We start from the raw sequence: 23,493 nt of genomic DNA on the forward strand, positions 1-23,493 counted from the left end.
ACACACACACACACACACACACACACACAAAAAGCATACAAGTTAAATACAAATTAACTGGGGGAGGGTACCAGCAAGCCAAGATCAAGGACCATATCTAGATAGCCTATACTATATTATTATATAACAGTTGAGACTGTCTTCAGTATGCTATAGTCTCTATAGCATACCGAAGACACTAAGTCTCAACTGTTATATAATAATGTCTTTTAAAACTTGAATAATCAGATGATAAATGTGTGTACTTTTAACAATTCTGCAATGGCATTTATTACCTGACATACTATAACTTACCTGACTCTGGTCAGCAAAGGAATCTTGGAAGATATACTGCTAGTGTCAAAGACCCTGCAATTTAAAAATAAACAATCAACCAATCCATGTTCCTTATCATTTATTTTTAGATGTATTATAATAACAAGCAGCTAGCATTTTGTATAAAATAATAAGTTTATATATTATATAGCATTTACTTACATCTAATTTAACCCTGACAACAACCCTGAGATAGGCAGTGCTAATATTTTCCCCATTTTAATATAAGCAAGCTCAGAGATGTAATAAACAGTAACTGACACAATCACTCAATAACTGATGAAAACACCTGACTCTAGAATCTCCACACAAGGACTTAGAATTAAGGAAAAAGGAACATAGTAGTCATATAAGTGCTTAGGAAATGACTGAATACTATTTGAATGAGAAAAAAAGTTCTCTTTAAGACTTTTTCCCTTAACTACTTTTGAATTCTATTCTAATTCTTACATTCATTATAATCTTAAATGCCTCAAAAATGGGCAAATCATATTCACATTGTGCTAGCACTTCATAGTTTATCAAGTTTATAAAGCCTTTCTCATCTGTCGCACAAGCCTGTACCAAAAGCATTATTACCCTGGGGCTCACAGTTAGGTGACTCACACAATGGGTGAAAGACCCCTCTTAACAAAGACTTGTTTCAAGGATTCTCTAATGCAGTACTTTCTAAGTGTAGTCAGGGGACACTCTTCCTGCCCCCACGCCGGACCCTTTCAAGGGGTCCATGGCGTCAAAACCATTTTCATAAATCATGCTAAGATGTTTTACTTTCTAATATGTAAAATATCAGTAGCTATAAACCCACATAAACAAAAGCTCTTCAGGGATTCCTCAATGATTTTTTAGCATGTGTGTAAGGAGATCCTGAGACAGAAAAGGTTGAGAACCACTGCCCTAATGCTATTCCCATACCACACTATGGTGCTTTAACACTAGCACACTGGTACATTTTCACTTTTGTTTCAGCCAAGGAAATCTATAGTCTGTTTTTCTTCTTGCCCAAGGTCACACAGCTACTAACTGTCTGAGGCCAGATTTGAATTCCCTTAAAGACCCATCTTTTTAATAACAATATTCTTCAAATGATGATGTATGGCTAAGAGTCAGAGAATACCACTCTCTAAGACAATTAAGTTAAGGATTACCCAAAGGACAATGTGAGGCACAGTGAGCATGACCAGCCTACAACATATCACAAACAAGGAATTGTGAAGAAGGGGTATAAAAGATGTCATCAAAGAAAAATGATTGGGGGAAAAAAAAAGAACCAGACTGGTCGACAATGGATACAATCAAGACATAGCCCACATACTTCACTGGCATACTTGTGATGTCAAAAGGCCCCCAGCATATCAAATCAATCCCCTCTAGTGATATATAGGAGAGAAAGGATGAGAAATCATATAGGATGATCAGGCAAGAATGGGTGGCAATCCGCATGGCTGGAATGACTGCCCACACCAACAAGATCACAGATCCACTAAAATACTGCAGTACTGATAACTGACAATTGAACAGTTATCTCCTGGGACGATCTGGCTTAGGTGGATATCATGCCAAATTTTCCACAAACTTGTTTTCCTCTCTAACACACTTTCCACCTTATAAGGTGATACCAATCATAATTTTCCACCATTTTTCACTGTCAAATTAATGTTTCAAAAATTACATTTGTAAGAAGTGGCTACAGAAGGGAATCAAAGCTAAGCTACTCGAGAAGCTCATATTTACTCACCTCTTCTCACCTGGAAGTTAAATAAGGGTTTGAGACTTCACAGAGGCTGGGGGGGCAGAGGGAGGGGAGTTGATTCCAGAACTACACTGGCAAGGATAAACCCTATTCCCCCCACCCAAAGTATTAGCAATCTTAACAATAAAAACAACAATGATAATGATGATTATATAGCACTTTACAAATCTCATTTTATCCTCACAACAACTCTGGGAAGTAGATGCTACTATTACCCCCATTTTGCATATGAGGAAACTGAGGCTGAGTGAAGTTAAGTGATTTGCACAGGGTAACTAAGTGTTTGAGGCAGAATTTGAACTCAAGTCTTCCTGCCTCCAGGTCCAGCTCTCTATTTTACAGTTCCACAGATACCTTGGTACCTGACTGAATCCTTCAATACTAAAATAACTGTCCTTTCCATCTATCCCCACTGAATCTCATTCATTAAATGCAAAGTAGCAGTATAGAGAGAATCTTTTCAGAACAACCAACCTTTTGGGTGAGGTCCATATTTAATCCCTCCTTCCCCAGGTCCCAGACTTCTAGACTAGACCTAGTTCATAGTGGCCTCCTTAGAGCAGCTACAGACCAATAGTTCAACTAATGCCCCAATGTCTGAGTCATCAATACTTCTAGTCTGGTAACATGGTCCCAACAACATCTTCAGAACATTTATTATAGTATTAATAGGTAAAACGCATCCCCGCCTTACCTCAAATTATCATCAGCACATGTAGTCACTATTCTGTTGCCAGTAACAGGTGAGAAATATGCAGAAGCAAGGCTCTTCATGTGTTCAGTGAGAGAAATCAAAGGTTTCATTCCTTTAGATCTGAGGTGTCGCAGATCATAAATATGAACATCCCTATAACATAGATGCAATTAGCCATTTAAAAACAGTCAATACATGAAAACTAATAAAACATAAAAATAAATGAATATGTATATATACAAAATACATACTTAAAAGTTAATACATATGATTTAAACAACTGTTTATAAAGCTCTACACAGTGCTGAGAACAATGAATACTTGAAGAAAAAAAAAATTGAGACAGAACCCTTTAACTTTTAGTGTTACATTAGCAAACAATTGCAGAGATGAGAAGAAAAAAATCACAGGCAAAGAACTGCTTGGAGGACCTCCATTTTGTGGGTGATGTCCATTCTTCATTCCCCTTCCAACTATGCTTCTGACGCTATGGCCTTTGCCATGATGACCCCTCCCCATTCAGCTTCCTTTTATGTATTATCTTCCCCCCTTCAAAGTGATTTTTGAGAGAGAGCATTAACAGCAGGATGGGAAGGTGGGGCTCAGAATCAGCCTCCCGTGGCAGTGGCACCTGTGCCGAGACTGCCTCAGGAACCTAGACATTCTGAAAAAAAGGTGAGTGGGGAGTGCACCTTTCCAATGACTAATATTCAAACAAGGGATAAATTCAAGATTGAAAACAACGATTTTTCTAGAATTTATAAATATTTCTCCTAAAACACTAAATGTGCCAAAGGGAAAAGAAAAATGATTCATTAGTAGCCATGTTTCATTTGTTTGGTCTGAAATTCGGTAAACATATTAAAGGAACCCACTAATGTGTGCAAGACGATGTACTAGAGATAAAGAGACAAAAATGCAATAGCTCTAGTTTATATTCCACGGGAAAGATCCAGTATGTACAAAAATAACACAAACATCCAATCAATCAGCAAATAATTATTAAGGGCTTACTACATGCCAAGCACTGTGCTAAGCAGTAGGATTCCCAAACAAGACAAAAGTAAGATCCCTGCCCTCAAAAAGCTCAGATTCTAATGGGGAAAACCCACAAGAGTATAACATTCAGGGTCAATGGGAGGGTAGATGAGGAAAAGAGGTAATCCCAGGAGGAAGGGGATGGCCTCTTGCAAAAAGCCTGATTTAAGCCAAGTCTTGAAGGAAGCCAGCAAACAGAAGAAGAGGGAGAAGACAAAGGACAGAGATGGACAGAGGGAGCATCATGTTTGAGTAAGAAGGTCATTGTTGCTGGGTTGCAGAGTATGTGAAGGCAAGTCAAGTGTAAGAAAACTAGGAAGGTTGGAACCCAAGGTAATTCGAGTAAAGAGAAAGCAATAATAACTAGGGTATTCAAAAAAATTCACTCAGAAAGCAGAATCTAAACTGTGAATTGAAGAAAGCAAATGATTCTAAGAGGTCACAATCTAGGAGGCCAGTTTGGCTGAAATCTAAGTGTGTGCAAAGGTAAGCAATGTATAGTAAATTTGGAAAGGTAAGTTAGTATTAAGAAAAAGAAAAAGAAAGGCGAGTCTGGGCCAAACTGCAAAAAGCTTTAAATATCAGGATGAGAAGTTTTAACGTACTCTAAAGGGAATCACTAAAAATTTAAGCAAGGACATTCACTGTCAGACTGTGGCTTGGGAAAATTAGTTTTGAGGCTGCTGCATGCCAGTCTATCTACTCCTCCCCGACTGACTACCACTCTCCTTGGCATCTCCTCTTATGCCAGGCCACCTAACACTGCCCTTTCATTTCCCCTCTTAACCTTTGGACCTCATAATTTACTTTAAAAACTGAGGACAGCCCATTTGCAGGAGGGCAGAGTCAAGATGGCAGAGTAAAAGCAGGGACTCACCTGAACTTTCCCAAATTCCCCTCCAAACAACTTTAAAATAAGGCCTCAAAACGAATTCCGTAGTGACAGAACCAACAAAAGGTCAGGGTAAAACAATTTTCCAGCCCAAAGAAACTTAAAAGGTTGGGGTGAGAATGGAGCCCAATTCAGTGCAGGCAACACCAGCAGCAGATCTTGGAAGCATGTGCATCAGCAGAGTGGCTTCCAAAGCCCTCATCCCATAGATGGTAAGGGGGTCAGACAACTGGTCAGAAGGAGATTACAGGGGTCACTTTGTTGGCACTGGGTGCACTGCATTGCCCTTATGCGGCTCCAGGTCACTGTCCCAGGGTGAGAAGGAGCACTAGCACTTGTGGCCCAGGGGAGGGGAATACTGGTCACAGTTCCAGGATGGAAAAGAGTGCTTATGGTCACTCACAGACCAAACCACAGTGACCACACATCTCCTTGGATAATACCACCTTGAAAGAACTGAAAACAGCAGCATGAAAACCAGAACTAGCTCCGAAAACAGCAGCACAAAAAACCTAAAACTTGGGGCAATACCCCCTGCACCCCGGGAGGACAGCCCAATTTTAACATAACATTAAAAGTCAAGAAATAGGCCGAGAAAATGAGCAAACGACAATTAAAAAAAACCTAACCATAGAGGATCAAGATACAAACCCTGAAGAAGACAATGAAATCAAAGCAGCTACATGCAAAGCCTAAAAGAAAACTAAGAATAGGTCAAAGGCCAAAAAAAAAAAAAAAAAGAATTCCTAGAAGAATTCAAAAAAAGAATTTTAAAAATCAATCAAGAGAGGTAGAGGAAAATTTCGGAAAAGAAATGAATGATGCAAGAAAATCATGAAAAAAGAGTCAACAGCTTGGTAAAAGACACACAAAAATTCACCAAAGAGAAGAACGCCCGAAAAGGCAGAATTGGCTAAATGAAAAAAGAAGCACAAAAGCTCACTGAAGAAAATAATTCCTTAAAAATCAGAATTGGGCAAGTGGAAGCTAATGACTTCATGAGACATTAAGAAACAAACAAAATTTAAAAAAAACAAAAAAGTAGAATAAAATGTGAAATCTCTCATTGGAAAAATTGACCTGGAAAATCCCCGAGACCAGATGGTTTCACAAGTAAATTCTACCAAACATTTAAAAAACAATTAATTCCAATACTATATAAACTACTTGAAAATAGGCAAAGAAGGAGTACTACCAAATTCCTTTTACTATACAAACATGGTGCTGATACCTAAACCAGAAAGAGCAAAAACAGAAAGAAAACTATAGACCAATTTCCCTAATGAACATTAATGCAAAAGTTTTAAATAAAATACTAGCAAGGAGATTTTAGCAATATATCACAAAGATCATACACTATGACCAGGTGAGATTTATATCAGAAATGCAGGGCTGGTTTAATATTAGGAAAACTATCAGCATAACTGACCATGTCAGTAACAGAACCAACAAAAATCACGTATCTCCAGAGAGGCAGAAAAGGCTTTTGACAAAATACAACATTCATTCCTATTAAAAACACTGAGAAGCATAGGAATAAAATGGAGCTTTCCTTAAAATGATAAGTAGTATCTAAAACTATCAGCAAGCATTATCTGCAATGGGCATAAGCCAGAAGCTTTCCCAATAAGACACACACAAAACAAGGATACCAATTATCACCACTATTCTTTAATATTGTACTAAAAACACTAGCCACGGCAATAAGAGAAGAAAAAGAAATTGAAGGAATTAGAACAGGAAATGAGCAAACAAAACTATCACTCTTTGCAGATGGTATGATGGTCTACTTAAAGAAGCCTAGAGAATCAACTAAAAAACTGGCTGAAATAATTAACAACTTCAGCAAAGTTGCAGGACATAAAATAAACCCACATAAATCATCAACATTTCTATATATTACCAACAAAGTTCAGCAGCAAGAGACAGAAAGAGAAATTCCACTTAAAAATAACTGTAGATAGATGCTGAGTGAAGTGAGCAGAACCAGGAGAACATTGTAGACAGTAACAGCCACAATGTACGATGACTGATTTTGATGGAAAATGCTATCCACAGCCAGAGAAAAAACTATGGAGTTTGAATGCAGATCAAAGCATACTATTTGCTCTTTTTTTTTTCTCTTTTGTTTCTTCTTTCTTGTGGTTCCTTTTATGGATTCTAATTTTTCTTTACAACATGACTAATGTGAAAAGATGTTTAATAGAAACGTACATATAGAGCTTATATCAGATTTCACGCTGTCTTGAGGAAGGAGGCAGAGAGGGAGGGGGAGAAAATTTAAAACTCAGAAGCTTTTGGAAGTGATTGTTTAAAACTAAAAATAAATTAATTAATTGAAAAGAAAAAAATTGTAGATAATATAAAAAAACCTGGGATACTAACTGCTAAGACAAACCCAGTAACTATACAAATACAATTATAAAACACATTTCCCACAAATAAAGCCAGATCTAAACAACCAGAAAAATACTAATTGCTCACAGGGAGGCCAAGCCAATATAATAAAAATGATAATTCTAACTAAATTAATTTACTTATTCAGTGCCATACCAAACTACCAAAAAGAACTAGTTTATAAAGCTAGGAAAAATAGTAACCAAATTCATCTGGAAGAACAAAAATTCAAGACTATCAAGGGAATCAATGAAAAAAAAAATGTAAAGGAAGGTGACCTCGCCATACCAGATCTCAAAACATGTTACAAAGTGATAATCATCAAAACAATCTGGTACTGGCTAAAAAACAGAGGGGTGGATCAGTGGAATAGATTAGATATACAATACTCAATAAAAAAAGACCATAGTAATCTAATGTTTGGTAAACACAAAGATCCAAGCTTTTGGGACAAGAACTCACTATTTGACAAAAATTGCTGGAAAAACTGGAAAGAAGTTTGGCAGAAACTAGGCATAGGCCAATATCTCACAACATATACCAAGATAAGGACAAAATGGGTACCTGATTTTGATGTAAAGGGTGATGTCATAAACAAATTAGGAGAGCATGGAATATTTTACCTATCAGACATAAGGATAAGAATTTATGACTAAACAATATAGAGAACATTACAAGATAAATTTTGATTACACTGAATTAACAAGTTTTTGTACAAACAAAACCAATGTAACCAAAATGAGAAGGAAAGCAGAAAATTGGGAGGGGGGGAATTTTGCATTAAATTTCTCTGATTAAGGCCTCTTTTCTCAAATATATGGAGAACTGATTCAAATTTATAAGAATACAAGCCATTCCCCAATTAGTAAATGGTCAAGGGATATGAACAGGCAGTTTTCAGAACTCAAAGCTATCTATAGTCATATGAAAACAAAAATGCTCTAAATCACTATCGAGAAGGGAAATGCAAATTAAAACAACTCTGAGGGGCAGCTAGGTGGCGTAGTGGATACAGCACCGGCCCTGAAGTCAGGAGGACCTGAGTTCAAATTCGGCCTCAGACCAAATACTTGACACGTACTAGCTGTGTGACCTTGGGCAAGTCACTTATCCCCAATTGCCTCACTTAAAAAAAAAAACCCAACTCTGAGATACCCCTCACAGCTATCAGATTGGCTAATACGACAGAAAAGGAAAATAATTAAGTGTTGGAGAGAATAAGGAAGAATTGGAACACTAATGCACTCTTGGTGGAGTTGTAAACTGATCCAACCATTCTGGGGAGCAATTTGCAACCATGCCCAAAAGACTATAAAACTACATACCCTTTGACCCAAGCAATTCCACTACTAGGTCTGTATCCCAAGAGATTAAAGAAAAGGGAAAAGGACTAATTTGTACAAAAATACTTACAGCAGCTCTTTTGGTGGTGGCAACGAATTGGAAATTGAGAGGATGCCCATTCCCAATTGAGAAATGGCTAAACAAGTTGTGGTATGTGATTGTGTTGGAATACTGTTGTGCTATAAGAAATGACAAGCAGGATGTTTTCAAAAGAACCCAGAAAGACTTACATGAACTGACTGAAAGTGAAGTAAGCAGAACAAGAACATTGTACACCATAAGAGCAATACTGCAACAATGATCAACTATGACTGATTTAACTGATCTCTGCAATACAATGTTCCCAGGACAATTCTGAAGGACTTAAGAGTTGAAAAATACTATCTACCTCCAGAGAAAGAATTGATGGAGTCTGAATGCAGATCAAAGCATACTTTTTTTTACTTTATTTTTCTTGGGTTTTGTTTTTTTTCCAACATGGATAATACAGAAATATGTTTTGCATGACTGCACATGCATACACATGCATACTCTATATCTAATTGCTTGACATCTCAGGAAGGGAAAAGGAAAGGAAGGGAGGGAGACAATCTGGTATTCAAATTTTAAAAAACAAAAGTTAAAAACTGTTTCTACATGTAGTTTGAAAACAATACATAAAAGTTTTCACACACAAAAAATTGAGGTCATCCATCAGGAATTCCCTCTTCAGATGTCCTATACATTATCTCTCATTTTACTCCAGTCTCCAAGAAAGAGGTATCCTTTCTTCTTACAAATGCAACTATCCTGCTTTTTCCCTTAATCCCTCCCCTCCTGTCTTCTTGCCCCTTTGAGCATCCCCTCTCCTTAAAGTTCACAATCATTTTTATAATCATGTCCATTTTTAAAGAACTTTAACTTGACCCTATATCCCTTCAAGCTACCATCCTATATGCCTTTTCTCTCTAACAGTCAAACTCTTAGAAAAACCTGCCTATGCTCCTTGCCTCCACTTTCTCATCACCACTCACTTCTCAGTGCCTTGCAATCCGGCTCACAACTTGACTCAATTAAAAATGCTCTCTCCAAAGCTTCCAATGTTATCTAAATTGCCAAATCCACTGGCCTATTTCAATCTCGATCTATTTTTTACCTGTAGCTTGTGATATTATTGATCTCCTCCTAGATATTTTCTTTCAAGTTTCTGTGACATTGTTCTCTTCTGGCTCCTCTATCTTAAGCAACAAACATCTATTAAGCATCTACTGTATACATATAGTACATACATATACCTAGTGCCAGACACTAGGTGTGAAAATGCAAAAAGGAACTGAATGCCTTCAAAGAAGTTAAATTTTTCTCTTTATCTGTCTCCTTTGATGGATTCGTGCCCTATCCCCATATATAATTGGGCATCAGGGCCCTATACTAAATCCTATTCTCTCTTCTCATTGAGACACCATCTCTCAGTGATCATACCAGCTCTGATTGCTTCACCTATCACCTCTATGCAGACCACTCCCAGATCTGCATATCCAGCCTGAGTCTCATCTCTCTCTGCAACTCCATTCCAGCATCACTTACTGGCCATTAGACATTTCCCACTGAACTCCACCTAGGTATTTCCAACTGAAAATGTCTAAAATAAAGCTCATTATCTTTCCCTCAAAACCCTCCCCCATCTTCCTAACCTCTTCATTTCTATTAAGGGAAGCACCATCCTTCCAGCTACTCAAGTTGGCAACTTCAGGGTCATTCTCAACTCTTCCCTCCCTCTCACACCTCATATACAATCAACTGTTGTTCAGTTGTTTCCAGTCATGTCCAACTCTTCGTGACCCCATTTGGAGTTTTCTTAGCAAAGATACTGGAGTGGTTTGCCATTTCCTTCTCCAGCTCATTTTATAGATGAGGGAACTGAGGTAAACAAGGTTAAGTGGCTTGCCCAGGGTCAGCTAGTTAAGTGTCGGAACTCATAAAGATGAGTCTGGATTCCAAGCTCAGTGCTCTATCCACTGTGCCACCTAGCTGCCATCCAATCAATTCCTAAATCTTGAGTCTACCTCCACAATATTCTTTGAAGCCATTTCCTTCTCTCTACTCACAAAGTTGGCCTCTTCCATTCAGCCACCAAAGCAATATTCCTAAAAAGCCAGTCCTACCATCTCACCCCTCCCCAGTCATTAAACTACCAACTCCAGGATCAAATACAAAATCCTCTGTTTAATGTTCAGAGTCCTTTATAAACCTAGCAATGAGGGTCTGCAATAGAGTGGTGGCAGTGTCAGAGCGGGAGCAGGAGAATATTCAGGAAATGTAACAAAAGTGAAATCAACAGACTTGGCAACTGATTATGGTGCCGGAGTAGAGATAGTGAGGAATCCAGGATCACTTCTAGGCTGTGAGCCTGAGGGACTGGAAGGATAGTGGTGCCCTTGACAATAACAGGGAAGGTAGAAGTTGAGAAGGGTCTAGTGGGAAAGACAGTGAGTTCCATTTTGGAAACGGTGAATATAAGATGTCTACTGGACATTCAATTTGAGATGTCTGAAAGGCAGGTGGAATTTCGAGACTGGAGATCAACAGAGAGAGATTGGAGATCAATAGAGAGGTAAGGACAGGATGGGTGGATTTCAGAGTCATCAGCATAGATGATAATTAAATACATGAGAATTAATGAGATCACCATGTGAAATAGTATGAAGACAACCCTAAGAAACACTCAAGGTGAGAAGTCATGATCTGTAGGGCAAGAACTGTCTTTCTTTTTTATTTGCATTTTAGTGCTTAGCACAGTGCTCGGCATACAGTAGGTGCTTAATAAATCCTTATTGACTGACTGACCTTGAGAAAGGAGTGAGAGTAACCTGAAAGTCAGTAGAGAACTACAGAACTACAGCAAAACTCTAATCAGGAAGACAGAGACAGAGAGTGAACCCCAAAGGAGGAAGAGTTGCAGAGGGAAGACAATAAAGGCAGAATTTGGAAGTGGCAGTGAGTAATAAAGAATATATCTACTCCTTTTCCTGGACTAACTTTCACAGGGTTCCAGAATAAGGGGTATCCAGTAATGGAGTGAGTAGCTACGGATTCAACGTCTTCTAGAAGAAGGTAGGATTCTGTTAGTGCACAGGGATAGAAACTGTATCAAACAGATTTAGAACACAGGGGAAGCTGCTAATAATGGAAGAGGGGTTCCAGAGGAATACTACAACTTCAAATGAGTCATATGAGAAAAAAAAATGCCATGTGACATGTGACAAACAAAGTTCAAGTTATTTTCCTTTCTGACAAAATATCTTTGATAACTGAACTGAAAACCTTATATCCAAGGTTTAACTTATAAATATGGTTGGGAAGAACTTACCTTGCACCAGCGGTTATGAAATAATGTCTATTCACTGGGTGAACCTGAAGAGTTCTTATTAAGCTCATATCAGAATTGAAAAATTGCTCATATGAAGTTCCTGGTGTCCGTCTATCCACTATAGCCACACCTGCATCCCAGTGCCCTACTATTAAAGTAGATGCATCATCAGCCAAGAAGTCAAAGAATGAAAAATCCCTTTCTTCGTTTCTATATACCTAAAAATACAAAAACACTTGTCTTAATAGAAATAAATTGCTTGTCATATAGCTATAGTGCCCTTCTTCCAAGAAGTTCTATGGATAAACTGGGTATTTATAAAAATTTGCCAGTAGTATAAATAATTTAAATAATGATAACATCTTCGTACAACCCTGAAAAGGAAGTATTGGCCATAAATTAGAACTCTTTTCTAAAGAGGGAGAAAATAGGGCATTTAATAACTACATGAATTTGCCCAAAAGGAAAAAAAAAAAAAAGACTTAATCCAAAAACTAGAGCTAGATCCTAGTTCTTTAATTCGATGAGCAATCACAAAACTTTTCTGATTGTGCATCTATTAGCAAGTAAAAGTTTTTTGAGTATACAGCCACAACATACATATATTTATTTATAAGTGTATATAAATATACCTACCATTGTACTAATAATTATGTGCATTACAAAACTTACACAAAAAAAGAAAATTAAAAAAGGATGAGATAGAGAAGAAATATTTGATTCTAAAGTCAATCAGGAATCACTGAAATTTATTGAGTAGGGAAGTGATAGGGTAAGACCTGCACATTTCACTTTGGCATCTACATGGAGGATGAATTGGAAAAAAGGCAAGGAGACTTGAGGTAAGAATAGCAAGTATTGGGCTACTGCAATAGTTCCAGAGCTGAGAGCCTGACCTGGGGTAATGGCTATATGCATAGAGCTGAGATGAGAGACTTTTCAGAGGCAGAAAAATGGCAACATTTGGCAAGTAAATGGATATATGGAATGAGGGGAAAGGTAGGCTTGTCAGATTGTAGGTAATGCCAGATTTAAATCTTGGAGGCTAAAGGATAGTAGTACCTTCCACAGAACTAGGGAAATTCGGAAGAATGGTAGGTTTGTAGGGAAAGATAATGTAACCCCAACCCACTCACGTGTGCTCATCCTCTGTTCCTTTTGCTCAATGAAAAATGAAAAGGGGTAAGAAAGAAAGGAGACATAATCACTGGCCACTGGGGAAAGCCAGAACCCATACACTGTAGGGTACCTGCAGCCACAAGATGACAAAAAGCAGAAGAGAGGCTAAATTTCTCTTGTACCAGGGTCAGGTTAGGTTATATAACCACCAGGAAAATCTCAAGTCCAGAGCAGCTACAGGAGGCCAATAGTGGGAAAGGACAGAATGGAAGAGTATTGAAGAGAGAGAGGAATTACACAACCTGGCAATGTGGCTCAATGGACATAAATCAAATCACAGAAAACACTTTCAGTTGACTCAGCAGCCTTTTGATAGGGGTGGATCCTTCACTGACCTTGTTTAATGATTCAAAGTGGTACTGGGAAGATAAGTACCCAAGGTAAAGTGTTCCAAATCAAATATGGGTCCTTAAACTTTTCATATGTAGACTTCAGCTCAGTGTGGTCTTCCAAGGCTAAAACTAGCCAAGGACCAAATTACAGAGAACTTGAGCTTCAGAAGGTTAGAGTGAGAAGGCAAAAAGGCCCAATGAATGGTGGAGTTTGAATGCATAACCAACAGTTTACTTTTATCTTAACATCACTGGAATAAAAGCATACTAGCAGCAGATGTGTCTGATGTTCCTAATCCCTCATGGAACAATATGGGAAAGAAGTTTTAAAATGTGGTTGCTGTACACTCTAGTAGACAGCCAGCTAAAAAGTTTTGGCTATTTAGGAAGTGCCTTTATTTGATGAAATACATTAAACCCCAATTTCATGCCTACATCCACCCCCACCAAATTTCTGCCCAAGCCAAGAATGAAAAAAGGTTAATTTTCCTTTCCTTATAATGGGCAGTCATATGGCCAAAAAAATAGGATAGCAACATCTTTTATTTTAAAAGTCTCATCCAGAAATGGTCATTTTCTCCCAATTTGGCTTGCACAATGACCACTTACATAATTCTATAAAGCAGCTGGAATATGATTTGAGGTCTGCAGGGAATCACACTGACACTCACCTCTTCAAACACAGCCCTAGTAAAATCTCCGCAGCGTAAGGTCCCATCGTGGCTCAGTGACAGCAAGTGGGCTGGATTGGCAGGTGAAAAATTCAGACAGCTAACTACTCGACTATGGAGAGTAAAGGTAAAAATCCCATCTTCTCTAGGTTCCTGAGTCTGAAAAACAGGTATTTTTAAGGGAGGAAAGAGAGTGAAAATTATAAATATTTACTATATTAACACTCCCTCTACTATATAATAGCTAAAACATGGAAATTTGAAGCTATACTTAAAATAGACTCTTACCAATTTTAAATCCAACTAAATATGACACTAAGAGGCTTATACATTTTTTTCCCACCAGTGTACGGCCTTTTAAAAGTAATCCAGTTATCAAGAACAGATTATCATTCGTTTCTCATTCAATCAGAAAAGGAGATGTCTACTAGCCATTTCACTCATGGTACAAAATACTGCCCAAGTCAATCTCATTTCTACTTTGTTCCCCATACCCTTTTGGCAAGGAGCTAATACAATTTTTAGAGAAATCATCCACTGAACATACTTAGACCCAATACTATTAAAAATAACAAAAACTTTGTTCCCAAAATACACAATAAAAAAATGCAATGTCAAAATTTCTCCATTAGTATTGCTATAGCCAACAAATCCATGAATTAGTCTCTATGCTGTCCCATTTATAACTAAATTATCAATTCCTAAGAAGTCAGTTTCTAGATGCAGATTTCACAAAATCACAATCTGAGTTAAAAGTCATCTACTACAATCTGTCCCTCTATAATACCCCCACAACATCCCCATTAAGTGGCCATCTAGTCTCAGCAGTAGCAATCTACTACCTCCTAACACAGCCTATACTACTTCAGTATAGCTCTAACTGCAAGGTAGATTTCCATTACGTTGGGCCAAAATCTGTCTCTGCAACTTTTACTTTATACTTCTATTTCGGTCCTCTAGAGCCAAAATAGGACTGGTCTAATCCTTTTTCCACATGACAGCCCTTAAAATACTTAAAGTGATCATGTATAACAGAAGATATTAATGGTAAGTCCTGCTGGGAGGAGCTATGGGAAGACAGTAAGTTTTACTGATGCCTTTTGTTTTTATATCAAATTCATTTCTGAATGTTAGTCTTCACTACTACCCTGGAAAATAATCAAGATCTAAAACAAACAAACCCAATTCCAGTTCAGCAAAACCAAAACATCAATCATGTCTACAAGTACAAGCAACATTTCACACCTACAGTCCCCCACCTCTCTACCAAAAAGTAGAGAGGTATATTCTCTTCTTTCTCCAGGGGTAAGTCATTAGTCAATATAATTATATTGCATCTCATTTAATTTTATCCTTCATTCTGCTTACATCATTACTGTCCCTGTGTATACTGTTCTCTTGGTTTTGATCACTTCATTTTGCATCACTTTGTGGCTTTTTTTCTTTCGGAAGTCTTCATATTCATTGTTTCTTGCGGTACAATAATATTCCATTATATTCATGTACCATGATTTATCCAGCCACTTCCAAACTTAAAAGCACCCAACTTTCTAGTTCTTTACACAGATACTCTCTTCCTCTTCCTTTCTCCTTCCCTCTTTCTTTCTGTTTCATCTCCTTGGGGCTTCTTTCTAGCAAGGGGCTCTGTAGGTCAAAGGGCATAGACATGTTAGTCGCTTTTTTAGCTTAATTCCAAATTGTTTTCCAGAATCATCGGGTCAGTTCAAGTTAACAATACTATGTTATTGTGCCTTTTTTCCTGCAGCCCTTCCATCATTGACTAATTCCAACTTTTGTCAACTTATCAATTTCCTGGTTATGAAATGAAATCTCACTTATTTTAATTTGCATTTCTCTTACTGTTAGGGATAGTTAATATAAAATGTGTCTTCTGAGATTTAGTTATTTCTATCCTTTGACCACTTATCTACTAGAATGGCTTTGATATGTGTATGCTAATTCACTACGTAGCTTGGATATCAGAACTTTATCAGAAGTATTTGATGAAAAAAATTCCCAATTAATAGTTTCCCTTGTTATCCTAATTGCATTAATTTTGTTCATGCAAAAGCTTTTTAATTTCATATAACCAAAATTGTCTGTTTCATCAGTTGTGATTTTTCTATTCCTTGTTTGGTTAGGAATTCTCCCCCATACGCCTACTTGTTAAAGGTACCACCATCCATTTTCCTCCATCCTGAAATGATATGATCCTTTCATATTTGAGTAACCATTCAAATAGATGTATAAAGTACTGGCCCAGATATTTTTTTCTTAAAACTCTCTAGTTTGCCGAGAAATTCTTGTTGAATAGCCAAGTTCTTCCACCAAGATATGTATGATCTTGGGTTTACTGAGCAAAGTTATTTACTCCAATTGTTTGATATATTATTATTCAGTCAGTTCCACTGATCTAATTTTCCATTTCTTTAACTAGCACCCAAGAGTTGGGATGGTTACTACCTTATAATACGGTCTGAGGTCTCAAAGAGGCTATTAACTCTTCATTTCTAATATTTTTCATTATTTCCCTTGAGATTCTAGTTCTTTTATTCCTCCAAATGAATGCTGTTATATTTTGTCTTCAGGGGTGAGGAATCTGGGCCTCAAGGCCACATGTGGCCTTCGAGGTCCTCAAGTGAAGTCCTTTGACTGAACCCAAACTTCACAGAACAAATCTCCTTAATAAAAGGATTTTTTCAGTAAAACTTGGACTCGGTCAAAGGGCTGCATTTGAGGACCTATAGGGGCCACATGTGGCCTCGAGGCCGAAGGTTCTCCACCCCTCTGCTAGTTCCATAAAGTAAGCCTTTGGTAGTTTCACTGGTAGGACACTAAATCTATAAATTAAATTGGATATTGTCATTTTTATTATATTAGCAAAGCCCACACATTAGCAATGCATACAGCTTCAATTACTTAGGGCTTAATTTATCTCTATAAAGAGCATTTTGTACTCAAGCATTTATGTCTCAAACATGTCTTGGTAGATTTACTCCTAGATATTTTATGCATTTTTTATTGCTGCAAATAGATAAACTAGCAATTACGGTGGATTTATTTTGTATCCTCCTATTTTATTCATTAATCCACTGTTAATGGTGATGTGTCCCGGGAAATAGTTTGGAATTATACTGGCAAAGTCCCTAAAAATATTCCTTGATCCAGTGATAACACCACTAGGCATAGACCCTAGCAAGGACAAAGACACAAGGAAAATTTCCATACATGCATGTGTATATGTGTACAGACATAAATATACAGCACTCTTTGTGGTAGGAATGAACTGGTAGCAAAGTAGGTATCCATCAATTAGAGAATGGCTAAAAAAAAAAAATTGGTATGTAATGTAATGAAAGAAACTTGAGGAAACTTGTATGAATACTATTGTATTGAAAGAAACTTGTACAGAATGAAGCAAAACCAAGAGAACAAATTACTCAATGACCACAATGATACAAAGCAGAAAAGCACTTAAAGACATCAGAACTTTCATCAATGCCATGATCAATTATGACTTCAGAAGACTAACAGCAAAACATGCCTTCTACCTCTCATGAGAGAGCCAATGGACCATAAGTACTGAATGAGGGGTACACTGCCAGATGTGGTCAGTGTGTTTGCTTAGTTGTTTTACTTAATTGTACTTTATCATTAAGGGCAGGTTCTATTGGGAGGGAAGGGCAGAGTCACTGGGAAGTGGTAACAATGGGAAAAGAATGAATAAAATATGTTGTGCCTTTTAAGATGAGGGTATAAGAAAAGAAATAATTGGATTACCCCCTAAAGCAGGACCCCATTGTGAAAAGATTCTTCAACTAGGCCCTGTACATTATAGCTGGAAATAAATACTCATCACGAAACTTCTAAGAACTTTAGATTGCTGTAATCTGCTTGTTGCAATAGTCTGTATACAATGTCACAGAATTTAGAGCTGGAAGTGACCTTAGAGAGCACAATTAATAAATATTTGTTGATTTTCCTTTCTTTCTGATACTATGTGGCCAGACACCGACCTCCTACTGGAGGCAGATCTTTTCTCAGGTGGGGAGAGCTTCAAGCGAAGTGTTACATGCTCCTATAAAGTAACCCAGGATCTTTATGTCAGCCACAAATCTTTGACACAAAGGTTACAATTACATGGGAAATACAAAAAAGAAACACAGTTTTTCATTCCAGCTTTGCAATAAACAGGTGGCCTTGGACCAACTATTGTCTTTACTTTTTTATACCTTTTTGTACCTAAAGTGAGGAAGCCAGATGTGAGCTCAAGGACCATTCCAGATTGCTCCTCATCCCACTGACCACCAGCTGTGTGTGCTCTTATTTCATGAGGATAACATAAGACAACCATCACTTCCAGACACTCATTCTGTTTATTGTGCTCTTATCTCTAATCTTCACATTTATCACCTGCAAAATTTTAAAACATCATCTTCATCCTTAAGCTATTCTCTCTCCCTGATGTCATTACTCCACCTGTTCTATCCTCTACGTTGTGCTAAGTGATTCAATAGAACCAGAAGATACAGCCCCTGCCCTCCATCGAGGGGGCACAGCAGACAGAGCACAGGCCTAAAGGCCAGAAAACCCAAGCTCAAATCCGACCTCAGACACTGAGCAGCTGTATGACCCTGGGCAAGACACTTAACCTCTGACTCCCTAGTAGCACTTCCCTCCCAGGCCTGTTATAAAGCTCAAATGAGAAAACATTAGTAAAACACTTAGCGCAGTAACTAGCACGTACACAACAGCCGTTTAATAAATGTTCGTTCCCTTCTGTTCTTATCATATAGGTTGAGAGGTAGAATAATTAGAGAAGAAACCAAGTAAATAAACAAACAAGTAAACATAAATTAGTGGCTTACAGATCCACATAGTATAGAGGTGCTAACAAATTCCAAGAATTTGGGCTTTGGTTCGTTTCAGAAGGCTTCAGGAAAACAGAGAAAACTCGAGCTGGAAATGGATCTTGAGCTGGTCCTTGAAGGAACTGTAGGATTTGGAAGTGAAGGAGAGCTGAAAAGAATAAGCACTACAAGCAAAGAGCACCTCATAAAGACACAGAGGCAGTAACAGTCATGGCATGGGGGGGGAGAATAACAAGAACAGTCAACTGAAACAATGGGGTCATTCTAAAAGAAAAAAAAAGTTGATTAAATAAGGTGGAACTACTTAAAAATGAAGCATGAATGTCCAACTAAAGAGTCTAGAATAAACTGGCAAAGATGAAAAAATAGGGAAACAATCAATGTTGGAAGGGTTTGGAAAGACAGACACACTAGTGCATTACTGGAGGAGTGGCGAATAAAGTGACTAAAATGACCACACCCTTTGACCCAAAGATCCCACTACTATGTTTATATCTCAAGCAGGTCACGGATTAGAAGAAAACATTCCAAAACACCAACATGTTTAAAGTAGTTCTTTTTCTAGTAGCAAATAATTGAGAACAAAGTAGATGCCCATCGACTGAGGAATGGTTAAATGGTGGTATAAGAATCTAATGCAATATTACTGTGCTGTAAGAAAAGCAATATAAATGAACACAGAAGACTTACATGATCTAATGCAGAATTAAATAAGCAGAGCCAAGAAAACAATGTACAATGACTACAACAATGCAAATGGAAAGAATGACCACTAAACAATCAAAGGTGAGTGAATGTTGTGCCAAGCATGACTTCAGAGAAATATGAGAAGACACCCCAATCCCACTCCTTTGCAGAGGTGGGAGGTCCACAGGGGTGGTTCATTGCATGTATTTTCAGACTTTTTCAATGTATCAGTGTCACTATCTCTTTTTTTCCTTTAAATATATTATTACCTGTTATTTATCCCTTCTCTGGAGGAGGTAAGAGGGAGGGGGGAGGAGAAAGAGGGAAGACATATTGAGAGTGATGTTAAAGATCAATAAAAATTTTCTTTCACAAAAATGAGCAGTAAAGCATCACTGCAGCGTTTTATTTTTTATTTATTTTTTGCGGGAGGGTGGGGGCGGGGCTAGGCAATGGGGTTAAGTGACTTGCCCAGGGTCACACAGGTAGGAAGTGTCAAGTGTCTGAGGCCGGATTTGAACTCAGGTCCTCCTGACTTCAGGACGGTGCTGTATCCAAAGAGCCACCTACCTACCCCCACTGTAGCTTTTGAAACAAAAAATGAAAACATAAAGAAAGCAATGTTTTTGAGGGATTATCTGGCAAAAGCACTCACTCAAACAAGCACTTATTAAGCAGCACAGGACACCATGGTAGGTATGGGACAAACCAGATGAAATGAAAAACAGTCCCTGCCTTCAAAGCATTTACATTCTATTTTGAGGATACAACATGTATTTATTTATTTATTAATCTATGTACAAGACAATTTAAGGATGGAGAGAGCCCTAATACTGGGGAGGAGATCAGCAAAGGGTTCCCAAAGAAAGGGACAACTGTGCTGGAGGGATCACCAAGTGCAGCACCTTGGAGGAAAGTAAGATTCTAAGACATGAAGGTCAGCAGGGCGAGTGTTTCAGGCGTGGAGAATGTACAAACACAGTTAAGAGACAAAATGCTGGGCCCAGGAAATATCAAGGAGGCTAGTTTCCCTTGGGACAAAGAGTGACAAGGAACAGTGTGCAATAAACCTGGTAGGGTCTGGAGCCAGACTGTGAAGGGCTTCCAATGCCAACCTGAGAAGTTTCTATTTTGTCCCAGAGAAGACAGGGAGCTCCTAAGGATTCTTGGGCAGGAGCTGACATGGTAAGACCTTCTATGCAGATTATTTTGGCAGTTGTGTATAAGATAAACTGAAGCAGGGAGACAGTGGTAGTAAAAAAGCCACCACATTTTAGAGACTGCCACAATATTCCAGGTATGATGTCAAAAGAAACTGAACTAAGAAAAGAACCAAAGAGACTCTTTTAAAGGAAGAATCAAAAAGACTTAGAGTGGATACTGAAAATAAGAGGACCTGAAATAAAGAAGTCCAACTGACTGAAGGATTTCAACCCTGGGTAACGAGGAGCATAAAACAATGAAATTGGAAAAAGCAGCTCATTTGGGGTGGAGAGATGATGAGTCTAGCTGAGTTTGATATGACTATGAAATTGTCATCCAAGTGAGTGAAAATGTCCAGGAGGCAGTTGCAGATGCAGGGTTGGAGGAAGGCGATTAGAATTCTCATTCCAAGGCAGAGGAAAAAAAATGGCCTCTTTATTTTTTCCCTTTAAAAAAGAAAATGTACCACTTGGCTTTCCTGAAGTCTCAGCTAAAATTCCACTTTCTGCAAGAAATCTTTCCTAGTCCTATTTAATGTTAGTGCTTTCCCTCTGTAATTATTTTCAATTTATCCCACATATATCTTGTTTATGCAGTTACCTGCATGTTGTCTCTCCCTATTAGATTGTGAGCTCCCCGAAGGCAGGGATTGTTTTTGCCTTTTTTTCTTATCCTCAGTGCTTAGCATAACAGCGCCTTCTACATAGTAGGCCCTTAATAAATGTTCCTTGACTTAAGTAAAAAAAAAAATTACTCCAGTACACAACTTATATCATACCATATTCTGAGAAAAATTGAGCCACACCTGTTTACAAATGTTATCATTTCTATTTTCAGAATAACTTCAGAATCACTTAATCAATTATTTTGTATACTGCTGCTATCTAATACACCAATGATGTTCCAGGTTATAGGACCAGAGACTTAAAACTGGAAGGGGACCTTATAGTTCATTCATCTAGTCCAATCCACTCATTTTATAAGAACACTGGGGCCCAGAGAGTTGAAATGATTTGCCCAATGTAGCACAGGCAGCAAATGGTCATGCTGGTTTTCCACCCAAGTCCTCTGATCTCAAATCCACTGCTCTGTATACTTCATCAAAGTATCAAAATAACAGTGAGGCTCAGTAAAAGGAATTTAAGCTTTGAGATCTGAATAATGCAACTTGCAATCATAAGATGCAATTACAAATTTTAATATTTATAACACATAGGTCTAGGGCATTTTCTTTTCTACTTTCTGATTCTACTTTCTCATTTTCAAATAGAAAATAGAAATAGTTTACCAAATCCCATAGTCCAACTTGGCCAACCTTGTCCCCAGCTGCCACCAATGTCCTAGTTTCTGATGGATGAATAGCCATAGAGCATATTCTGCTTCTGGTAACTTTGCAGATAGTATCTTCGCTAATGACCATGCCAGTCAAACCTGCCTGGTATCTGAAAAGAGAAATTCATTTAAAATTTCAAAATACTTCTATTTAAAACAAAAAACTTTGTTAAAATTTACCTTTTCATACTAGATAACTTCTTAGTACTCTTATTTCTTGGCTGCAATATTAGAGAGAAATCAGAGCAATAAGATAATGCATTTATTCCAACATTCTCTTTAATATACTAAAACCACAATAGTTAAAAGTTCTGAAAATGATACCTGGCTTATTTTCATCCACATCTGTAAAACTCCTTTAAACATTTCATTTTCGCCAGTTTGATTTTCAGGTATCATTTCCAAAGGGCCAGGAGGTAAGCGAATCTGTTAGAAAAAAACAGAAACAAGTTTTTCTTTGAGGCTTTAAAATATTTTATACAATGTTCACTATTACATATCCCTTTGTTTACAATCCTTAGTCCATGATCTTGATGAAGCTTATCTCTTATTGAATGCTCCAGAAAGTGAAGGAATCAAATTCACTGGCAACACAGAACATATAAGTTACTTCCTAAGAGTAAAGTGCTTAACCACATAAGCTGTATGAACATCTGGAAAATCAAATCAATCAATACTTATCAAGTGCTTACAAAACATTTAAAACTTATAATGTTGTGTAGTGAAACTAAATAGAAACCATTAACTTAAGTTTCCCCATAGTCCTAGTCCCTTGGAGAGCTCCTTCATATCATGTAACTAATTCAAAAACCAGTTAACTGCCTTTGTGAAAAAGTTGTGCCAATTTATTATATCAGAGAGAAAAGTATGGAATACCCCAAAATAAAAATAAAACACCTTCAATAGTTATACTGCAAGAGTACAATATCTTATCATCCTGAAACCCGCCAAAGTTGTTCTCTTACAATATAATTCCTTCCCAATTTAGGAATATGGTCTAAAAGATAAGGGCAGAAAAAAGTCTATGACATTAAAAAGACAAGTGTGAGAGGAAACATCACTACCACCTTATTATGAACAACCTTTAGCTTTCTTTCTACAGGCAAATGCTTACCATTCCAGTAAGAGACAAAGCATATATAGTTTATCCATTCTATATGATACTACTTTTTTAAAAGTTATACAAATAAAGGGGGAGGGGAAGGAGAGAATTTGGAATTCAATAAATTTAAAAATGGATATTAAAAAATTTTACATGTAATTGGGAAAAATGTTTTTAAAGTTATACACTGGTATTGCAAGGAAAAACAAGGCAGCAAGAGTTACTCTACCCTATTTTAATATAAATAGATGGATCAAAGCAAAAGATTTTCTTTTCCCTCCCCCTCCTATACCCTTTCTCTTCAATTTTCTTTCCCTTTCTCTGTGTTCCTCTT

General features: G+C 37.5%; 1 protein-coding gene across 4 annotated transcripts in view; it reads right to left on the reverse strand.

Moving 5' to 3' along the window:
• WDR76 (WD repeat domain 76) overlaps positions 1 to 23,493 on the reverse strand; it is a 43,566-nt gene that overhangs the window by 1,815 nt on the left and 18,258 nt on the right. For all 4 annotated transcript variants that reach the window (XM_027870205.1, XM_027870206.1, XM_027870204.1 and 1 more), the window contains 7 exons: positions 22,382 to 22,483; positions 22,238 to 22,278; positions 22,014 to 22,167; positions 13,965 to 14,123; positions 11,783 to 12,000; positions 2,763 to 2,915; positions 295 to 348 (listed from right to left, as the gene is read on the reverse strand). In XM_027870205.1, coding sequence (XP_027726006.1) covers positions 295 to 348; positions 2,763 to 2,915; positions 11,783 to 12,000; positions 13,965 to 14,123; positions 22,014 to 22,167; positions 22,238 to 22,278; positions 22,382 to 22,483 — 881 coding nt within the window. The remainder of the gene's footprint in view (positions 1 to 294; positions 349 to 2,762; positions 2,916 to 11,782; positions 12,001 to 13,964; positions 14,124 to 22,013; positions 22,168 to 22,237; positions 22,279 to 22,381; positions 22,484 to 23,493) is intronic.

Source organism: Vombatus ursinus, unplaced genomic scaffold (assembly GCF_900497805.2).
Source record: "Vombatus ursinus unplaced genomic scaffold, bare-nosed wombat genome assembly UNPS02014794.1, whole genome shotgun sequence".
Lineage (NCBI taxonomy): Eukaryota > Metazoa > Chordata > Mammalia > Diprotodontia > Vombatidae > Vombatus > Vombatus ursinus.